This window comes from Apium graveolens, chromosome 9 (assembly GCF_009905375.1).
Source record: "Apium graveolens cultivar Ventura chromosome 9, ASM990537v1, whole genome shotgun sequence".
NCBI classification, from domain to species: domain Eukaryota; kingdom Viridiplantae; phylum Streptophyta; class Magnoliopsida; order Apiales; family Apiaceae; genus Apium; species Apium graveolens.
Genome location: NC_133655.1, coordinates 256,609,318 through 256,619,456, shown reverse-complemented (window position 1 = coordinate 256,619,456; position 10,139 = coordinate 256,609,318). Strand labels below are relative to the sequence as shown.

The following is a 10,139-nucleotide window of genomic DNA, read 5'->3' as shown; positions in this document are numbered from 1 at the left end:
CAATGTATTAAGGGTTCGGTCCGTCAAATAAGATAGATTTTCAGATTTTTTATTGAGATATATTCTAATAAAAATAATAACAATTTTTACCAGAAAAATAATAATAATTTTGTTTACATAAAAATTTATTAATAACAATTTACTTAATAATCCTTAGACTAAAAAATGGGTAATAATCAATTGTACAAACTGTAGTTAAATTTCAGTCTTTATTTTAAAGTATATCTAATCCACATATGGGGATAAACATGGGGATGGCATGGGCATGGCAGTTGGCTGGCACCTATCCGAAAAATTGAAGTATCCAAAATGACTAAGCATTGAGCAACATATCTCATCCATTTTTCTAGCCAAATCTCATTCATTTTCTATTACAAAAACTGTAACAAAAACTGTAGTAAGAAACTTCTCTACTGCATGTAAGAATTTCTCTTTAAGCAGTTGATGCTATTAGGATTAAGCATAAAATGTGTACTAAATCATATACAACGATTTTATTATTTTTTTTAAACATGATTGCTAATGTAATATTCAATCACCAACTTGCGAGTTGTGACTTGCGGCTTGTTTTGCAAAATTTTAAACAGTGTAAACCTCAAATGATCGATTATAAGTTGCTTCTGATCGGCTCAGCCTATTTGGTCAGGCCCAAATTCACCAAAAAGCCTAAGAAAAACAGGTCCAATCCAACTCAGAAATCGAATGCGGCGCTTGGACACTCCGTGCTAGGGCTGTATTCGAGTCGGGCAGCTGCGAGCTTGCCCGGCTCGAACTCGTTTAAGTGGACTCGACTCGGCTCGATTAACTCTCGGCTCGTTTAGTTAATCGAGCCGAGTTCTGGCAGAGGTTCCGACTCGTTTAATTACTCGAGTCGGCTCGGCTAAACTCGTGAAATTCAACGACCCGAGTTCAGGTAGAGGTTTAAGCTCGATTAAGTGTAAAATTAAACGAGTCGGCTCGCCCGACTCATTAAAACCGGCTCATTTAGATAATCAAGCCGGCTGGGCTCGACTCGACTCGTTTAATAGTTTAAGTTTTAACCAGGGTAGTGATATGTACGCACCCGATGTTGCATATCCTAAATTAATTACTTAACCATAATATCCTTATTTATCCTCCTTCCATTCAAACTGTTTGTCAATTAATTTGCTGCTTTGCTTCAGTCTGGTGTCTGCTACACAAATCGAATAAATCTTAGAGTAAGTGACGAACTATTAGTACTTTAATTACTATTATATTATTTTTAGAGTTAGAGAGGTGAAAATATTTAAACTTATTATTCATATGAATATCTAGAGCTATTATTTTTTAGAAATTAATATTTTGTGTCCAAATCAATATAATTGATAAAGACAATTCAAGAACAAATGTTGATTTAAATAAATTAAAATTATTGATTTCTTATATAAACATTATATTTAGAGTAAATACAAATTGTATATATAATGTCATTGTATTAATAAAATGAAATCTTTCGAGAATAAGAATATTTCACTGTTCATGACTTGTAAATAAATAAAAATATTATTTCAGTTTAATTCTAAAAAAATATTATGAAATCATCATTAATAAGGTTGGGCCATACAAAAATTCAAAAAACCCGAATTCGTTAAAAAAAATTGCATTTGTATCCGGAAAAAAACGGATATTATATATCTCCGAAATAAAGTAGATATTATCTGTATCTGAATTCGACAATTACGAATACGGACATGGACATTGGCATATATTCGTATCTGAATTATTTGTTTGACAACCTTGACGTTTGTATGATTACATTAGTATAGTACTTCCTCCGTATCTCTCATTTTTTTACATTCCGGATAATGTGTCCGGTACATATTTTAAGACACTTATAATGTGTAGTTGCATAACATTTTTTAAAAAAATATTTTTTTTGAATAAAATTTGAAACATTCAATTCTTATTTAAAATCATAAAATCGTAAAAAAAAGTTTTAAATTGTATTTTATATGTACTTTAAAACGCGTGTCAGATACCCCCTCCATAAAGAAACGAGTAGAACGGAGAGAGTAACTTTTTTACGTATAATATAACATGAAATAAAAGGTATATTTAAGAGAACTAATATAAATTAGAAAATTAAAAATTAAAAATTAAACATAAAAAATTTGTATAACAAAAGGCATAAAGATATACCGGAAAGACATAAGTGAATAAAGCAGCAAATAAAAACATCAAAGTATTCATTGAATGTTTGAGATTAATTTTGTAATATTAAAAATTAGGATGTCAAACAATTAATTTAGGGCGTGCATATCACCCTTTAACTATGCAATGGATCTTGGAAAGTAGGATAACAGATTATACACCTTAGAGATTCTGTTTGCGAGGTGATTCACAAACACCACCTCCGACACATTTTCGAGCACTGATGATCTCTAGAAAGAAACTTCACTGATTCAGGACTATGGCTCTCTCATTATTATGCTAACAAGAATAATGGAGAATCTTCGGAAAAGCCTTATACTCTGATATTTGTAACAAGTATAAATACTCGAATAACTTATTGCTTTATTTAGGTCCTTAGAAGTTAGAACCAGCAAAATCTGGAAAAAAGTAGGGTGAGAGAGGGTCTAAGATTTGATGATGTTGTAGTGTATGAGAAGAATAGATCTGAGAAAGAAAAACTAGTAAAGTTTGCCAAACTAGAGGCTGAATTAGAAGATGGCTTAAATCAGTATCAGCAGAGTCTGGATTCAGTAGCTAAGCTAAAGGCTGCACTAATTCGTGCTGAAGAGGGATTCTTCTGAACACAGTGAGCAGGCAAGCAAGAGTGAAGCTGAATTCAAGCCGGAAGAAAGGTCTCTCCAATTTGCAACACCAGTGGTTTTGGGAGAAGATATTTGACTCCTGCTCAGAGTAATGCTTCGGATCTTTATGGACAAAGTAGTAAAGCTGAAGCTGATGCTCACACTTCACAGTAGAATTAGACCTGAATAAGAAGTTACTGCTTACAGAAGAGAGGGCCAAAAAGTGCAGTGGACGTGCTGAAGTAGCTGAAGGTGAAATTTGAACTTCAAATCTAGCTAATGCAAAATCGATTGGAGAGAAGGAAGCTGCGGGTATTCAGTATGTGAAGAAATTGTCAATCATTTTTTTTACAAAATTGAAATCTCTGGTGCACGTGAAGAGGAAGATCTAAGATCCTTGGCTTCAGAGCTACAGAGGGGTTTTAAGAACTCAGAGGGGGTATGAAATGGAGTTGGGAAGATATTCGGAGTAACACAAGGACAATAATTTAGAACAAATGGGAAGATGGTCTGAAAAAATGGCCAGTTGCAGTTGAAGATGCAGAGAACAGAGCTTGATTTTGGAAAATATGAATGAAAATTTAGAGTTACTCGCACCATTCGACACATCCTACTAAAGGTTTATCTATAAAATGGGTAAGAACTAAGAAGAAGCTTAGCTGAAAGAAGGCTACAGTTTTTGCATGCATGAAGCCCGCAACAAAAGGTTACTGATCGAGGTGATCCATTAATTCAAGTCCACAGCATGTAGAGTTTATAATTTTATCTCTAGCTAATGGTCTTTATAACTTCTGTTACTAGACTTGATACAGGATTTTATAGTATTTACCTGTGAAGAACTTGTAGTCTTTAATTAATTAGTTAAAAGAAACTCATGCAAAATTCAGATTGATAGTGAGCCAATTGCTCTTTAGCACATTTGTGCTATGTAGAATGTACAGCTTTGATCTGGAATAATGTCGTTGTGATGTGCCAATTGTTTTTATTAACGAAGAAAAGAGTTATGCTATTATCATTCTTACTATACAATGCTTGATGTAAAATGCTAATATGTTTCTGTCAACCAGGATCCACAGATTAGCCCTTAGTACTTTGGTTTGCTATGTAACTATTTGAAGCCCTCGCCTACTTGAGAAGTTTCTGTTTTGGCAGACCTGAAATGCTCTTCTGGCCTTTTTATCATGTGATTATAAAGATCAACTTAACATGATTTTGTCTTTCCTTAAAGCATGAATGTCAATTTCTGCGTTCATCTCTAATTTTTGAAAATAAATCCTGATGCAGTCCTGGGTAACGATAGCATAATATATTTTGCCCCTCAGAATTTTTTGATTTATACTAGGGATTAATCTCTCAACGTCCTCGTTATCTCTCATTTCCAGAAAAACAAGATTGTAGATTCTACAAATTACATAAAATGTTGGAAGATAAAAAAGATCTCCAACTTCATTACTAGTGTGAGACTTGCGGAGGGATACTCCACACACTTGCTGTCTATCCAATGCAGAACCATATATATTGCTATATTATGGTGCTTGACTAAAACAATTAAATACATCAAAATTAGTAGCAGCATGTATATTTATATGCTAGCTAATTTTGCTTATGTTTTCATTAATGGGTCTTGCTAACCAAGTTTTAGACATTACTGCTGTCATTGCTCCATGGCTCTGATTGATCAGTAGTAGACTTTGGTTTGTACGTATGAAGCATGAAGTTACATGCCCCAACAGCTTCCCCCACTGTCAGGTAGATCCATTCTTGACCTAGTGCTTCGATGAACTTGGCCTTGTCAAGCTTCTTGATTACCTCTCCTCCTGGATTGGCGAGGACAAGCTACATTTTCCAGAAAGAGTAAATTAATCACGGGTCGACAGATAAATGCATATACTTCTTTCATCTTCCAATATCAAACATTATGATATCTTAGTTCAAGAATAATGTTGAAGTTCAGGTGTACCTTAAGCCCTCTTCTGTCCAAGGTCTTTTTGGTCTCTTCAAACATGCTAATTCCACTGGTGTCAATGTTACCCACAGCTGATATCATAGATATAAACAGTTAAATATGTCAATTAAGGCTCATTTGCTTTCATTTTGTGCTATCTACTGAAGCTTATAACAGACTGTACTTTTATGGTCTAATTACTTACCACCCATATCCAAGATAACATATTGTAAGGTAGATTCTCCGGAGGATTTTATCCTGTCTTCCTCCTCATCAATCCACCTGGTGATTCTGAAAAGCATAAGACAAATACATTAGTATCATCCAGATTTTCAGGTGCCTAAATTAGGTGATTTATGTATATAAACTTGATATTATAAGATATCTCAATACCTTTCTCTTAGGTAGTTAGAATTAGTAAAGTAGATTGGAGCATCAATCTCAAGAATGAGAATTCCGGGAACATTGTTTGCATTGGGGTATTGATCTACACTTCTATAGATCCTCGAATCTGGGATGTTTCCCAGAACAACTGTCTTTGGTCTTGTTACGAACAATAGCACTCTTAGGACAGACAACATGACCTGCATAATAAGACATGTTTACGGAGATGAGTCTTCGAATCAAATTGTATACTTCATCAAACATAACAATCAAGCTTAGATATGTCAGAAGCATACTGCGATGACTAGGCCAATTTCAACACTACCAAAAACAACACCAAGATATGCACCCATGCATACTACAAAATCGTATTTGTCAACGTTCCAAAGATGGATGGCTGCATTGTAGTCAATTAGCCCCAGCATTGCTGAAATGATAATGGCTGATAGCACAACAATAGGAGTGTAATGGAACACTGGTGTTAGAAACAACAGAGTTAGCATCACTGCAAATGCCATTACAATGTTTGATACTGCTGTCTTGCATCCTGCATTGAAGTTAACAGCCGAACGCGAGAATGGCCCTGTTTTTAAATGGTAATTAGAACTATATACCAAATTTTAATCAACAAAAAAAATATTATTATGCACAAGTTAATTATTAAATTACCAGTTGTGAGGTAGCAAGAAGTGAAAGAACCAGCAATATTCATCATCCCAAAAGCAATCATCTCTTTGTTACCATCAATATGGTAATTCTTAAACATGGAAAAGCTTCTACCTACAGCAATCCCTTCCTGTTCAATGTTATCACCTCACATTAGCATTATTATAAACTAGTTATTTAGTAATTAAGCTAAAAATAAGCAAATTAACCTTCATTCACAACCTCTAGTACAATTAGCCAATTAGGGGAACAGTGCAGTCATACTCGTACTCAGATTTCATAATTGTAGTGATTAGTGTAAACCGGGACCATGATCACAGCACATTAATGCCAAGTACTGAGCCGTTGCCGATGCAGGAGACGAATACACTAGGTGGAGACAGGTACACTAGGTGTCATCTAGACAAATTAATTAAAAGAATTTGAAGAATACCCAAGTATCTAGTGGACCTTAAAAGACAATGCTATAGTGCTAAAACAGGACACTGATTATACAACAGCAAGTTGGTAAAAATGGGATAAGTTGTTGAAATATTTGAAACCCGTGAACCAAACAAGCAACTAGTTGTAACTAGCTAGTCTAAATTTGTCAATGAAACAAGTACAGTAAGTTGTCATCATATCTTGCAAGTTGGTACTGAGATAAAACAGCAAATGCATGCATGTCCTGTATTTTGCAAGTGGTAGTGAGATAAATAGCAAATTCATGCATGTACAAATAAACGACCGGAGGATATGATTAAAATTTATGCTATGAAAAGAAATGCATACCGCAAGTGCAATAACTCCCGTGACAATGCCAGTTTTAAGAGCTGTTGACATGTACTCTCCTCCAAATGCCAGATGAGTGATTGAAACAGGATTTAGCCCTTTCTTCAGATGTCCTATCTGTTTACATGTCAAATATAAACTGACTGGACAAATTTACAAATTATTGAAATGAACAGTGTACTCGAGATAATAAATGAAATGACACACACATCTCAACAGAATTCTTCTCAATTATTTTATATGTGACATAATATTTCCAAAAAGATAAAATATTAAATTTCCTGGAACCCACTATAACAATAATGTAGATCAGCCACAAAATGAATTTTTTATTTGGTCCACACCATTATTTTGGTGAGATGTTCCTTTTCCATAGTACAAACCTACCCCCTTTTAATTTATGGTTCCCTAATTTAGCATTTTATACTCTATTTAATTTGCTATTTTCATTTATAAATGTATACAGTTTTAAAGAATATGTAACTTTGCTACTCTCTCCATCCTAAGAAAAACAAAGTTTCATTAAAATAAAATAAAGTTAGTTGAATATACAAATTTATATTTACTTTGCAACAAAAAAAATTAAAACTTTTGATATGACACACATTACATAACATACATATACATGTAGATCAAGTAGATGAACAGAAATATGCTTACCACTTGAACACCATGTTTCTCAGCATGGGTAAAGTAAACAAGAATACTTCCTAGAATGACAGAGGTCAAAGGAGCCATAGCAGATATCCAAAACAGTTTTGGTCTTTTTGTGCTCTGCATTAAAATATACACCTCAATTATCAAAATTGTAATTGTCCAACAAGCAAGCAAAGTTATAATAACAATAATAATACTATAATTACTAAAGCAGTGTAGACATTGAGATTCATTTCTTTATGTAAAATCTTGACTTGTAGATTTCACAGAGCTAGAGTGGGAGCAGGTTGGTGTTGAAAGACGTGATCAGAAAAAGATTGATTTTTTAAATTTGGCAGGAAATTTGCCTCATAATACATTGCTCATTAGCTTAAGGAATGTATATCAGAATAAGTCTAGTAAAAATTAATTCAAACTCTTCATTAATAAGTAAGTACTTGAGATTCTAGATTTTTCAAAATCAGCATTCCAAATCAATTATAAAGGGGAGGGGTTGTGGTATACAGTAAGGGTCATTTGCTACCCGGTCATGTATATTCTAATGCAGTATCATTATTATTTTTTATTTCTTATAGAACATTAACTATTCATGATAACTTAAATATTTTAAATAGATATTCTATTTACAGAATCTTCTTTCGTTTATTAATTAATACTATCACATCAGCAGGGGAATAAATTAGGGAGATCAGGTCAATATCTAATTTTTTTTTTCTATGTAAAATTGTTTTACATATTCTCATAGTAGTTTTAAGCATTTTAAATACTAGAATATTTGTTTTAATAACAGTATAATCTACAAGCTGCAGGTATATGTCAAAAAGAGGGAGTATATACTTACACAGTGTCTAGCCACAATTAGGTAGAAAAGAAAAACGCATCCCAATACTGCACTTTCCCATCTCCACTGCAATTGCCATCGCCCCAACAAACATTATAAATATAAGATATTAATTTCTTTTAATAGAGTGCGTGGCTAATTAATTGGAACATTAAATATGTATACGTTTCATGTGTATTTAACAAGGAGCCACACCTATGTAACACGAAACAGAAATTGTTGGCGGTGTCATGTTGCGTGTCTTTGTGTGTGACAGGATTAAATAAAAATAATTGTACGTACCTCATGAGTCTGTGAGAAAATAGAACGCATGACCGAAACAAGATCAGTTGATTTAGTGAAATGTTCCAAGCCAAGTATTCCTTTTAGCTGTTGCAAGCACACCACCGTGGCTGCTCCTGCCATGAATCCAACTATTGTTGCATGCGACAGGAAGTCCACGATAAACCCTAGCCTGCATTCACCAGTAATTAACAGTTTACCACAAATACTCAGGCACACATTTAACTCTATTGAAAAATCGAATCCTCGACCGTTGATAATTAAAGACGAGGTAAAGACAAGATATATCCGCTAGGCTAAGTCTCGCAGATAATTATCTAAGATTCTTGCATTATGTGTCGGTGTTATAGTACTGACCTGAATATGCCGAGAGATGCTTGTAAGACCCCGGCAAAGAAACAAGCAGTGAAAGCAAGGTGAAGATAAAGAGAAGGGTTCTCTGTTGCATCAACTTCTTTTCCCAACATTGAAGCTGTCAGTAGTGATGCCACTGCCACTGTCCCAACTGCTAAATCTCTTGAACTTCCCATCAACGCGTAAACCAATGGCGGTATAAAGCTCGAATCTGCAATTTTACCAAATTTATGTACATGTTAGTTACTCATCACTTGATACAACTTATCAGCTTGTGAATGAGACAGACTGATCACATGTAAATTGCCTAGTGTAACATTTTTTACAACATGGGCTAGTACATAAAACTCACATAGGCCGAGAATAGGTGGCAAGTTTGCTAGCTTGGCGTAGCTTATTCCCTGAGGAATAGCCAAACTAGCTATTGTGATTCCGGCTATGAGGTCTGATTTGAAGAAATTGAGGCTGTAACGCGGACCCCATTCGAAAATAGGAAACACGTACTGTACGCCTAGTTTGAGTTTTTTAGACAATGGTTGGTTTTTGAATTGGCGCAGAGGGTCATCAGGGAAGAAAGTTTCTTTGAGATTATTAGCAAACGATTTCGTAAATGGTTGCGGTGGTGGAATTGCTACACGATGAGAACACTCCACATTTTCCGACGAATAAGAGTAATCCGCGTTACCCATTTTTCGACTTATCTGCTAGACTCTGTTAAAATTTCTACTGAGTTGAAGAAATGGAGAAGGTATGATGAGTTGAGGTGCAGAGTATACAACATTGGAGGTGTGTTAGGAGCTTTATATAGTGGAAGTGAGGGAGAAAAATGTGAGTGGACTGTTGGGTCCCACACATGTTCAGGGGTGCCACGTGGCTCAGAGAGGTCTTCAAACTAATTCTGCTGCCAACCTTGGGCCGGGTTATGATTTAGATTTCCCTAACCAGATAAAGCAAAGTGTTAGTGGCTCACGTATATGTGCGTATAATGCCGTGTTAACTATAGACTCCCCCTTCTTAGCCGTCCCACACTAAGGTTTTTTGGACTTTGATTGTGTATGTTTTGTAGTTATGATTTCATAAACAGTAATCTAGAAAAATCTTGATTTTAGACTTGGCTGCGTGATGTTGGAATGCATTTCTGGGTACTAAATTGATTTCTCAACTTTCGTAATGCACATACCAAAATTTTTAAAAATAAACAAAGTAAATAGACGTTTCTCCGACTCTGGTTCCATCACCGCACTTAATTTACTGATCTATTTATTAATATAATTAACAGATATACTGAACTTAATAATTTTATACAATCAAGTGGTTCTTAAGCGTATTTTTTCAGATATGACTGTTGTGATACGATGACATGGAGTGATTAGTGAATATTTTGGTTAGGTTATTGTAAATTGGACACGTGTAATATGTAATTTATTCATTGTTAAAGAAGATTTGTGTGAATTAAGTCAGGTGC

The 10,139-nt window shown here is 34.5% G+C and overlaps 1 protein-coding gene across 1 annotated transcript; it reads right to left on the bottom strand.

Annotated features, from left to right (window-relative positions):
• Positions 1–4,119: 4,119 nt before the first annotated feature.
• LOC141683069 (sulfate transporter 3.1-like) lies at positions 4,120–9,462 on the bottom strand. Its single transcript, XM_074487769.1, has 12 exons — positions 9,027–9,462; positions 8,678–8,885; positions 8,321–8,492; positions 8,039–8,104; positions 7,201–7,314; positions 6,541–6,657; positions 5,773–5,899; positions 5,400–5,686; positions 5,113–5,303; positions 4,925–5,010; positions 4,735–4,811; positions 4,120–4,610 (listed from the first exon to the last, which is right to left on the bottom strand). The coding sequence occupies exons 1-12, from the start codon at positions 9,361–9,363 to the stop codon at positions 4,413–4,415; spliced, it is 1,980 nt and encodes a 659-aa protein (XP_074343870.1). The 5' UTR covers positions 9,364–9,462; the 3' UTR covers positions 4,120–4,412.
• Between the last annotated feature and the right edge of the window lie 677 nt (positions 9,463–10,139).

What these genes read in the sequence shown, in the direction of transcription:
- LOC141683069 (XM_074487769.1), bottom strand. Translation starts at nt 9,363, where the DNA reads ATGGGTAACGCGGATTACTCTTATTCGTCGGAAAATGTGGAGTGTTCT. An exon ending in GCATCTCTCGGCATATTCAG is followed by an intron (nt 8,493 to 8,677) that starts GTCAGTACTATA and finishes TGGTGAATGCAG; the next exon opens with GCTAGGGTTTATCGTGGACT. An exon ending in TGTTATCTTGGATATGGGTG is followed by an intron (nt 4,812 to 4,924) that starts GTAAGTAATTAG and finishes CTATGATATCAG; the next exon opens with CTGTGGGTAACATTGACACC.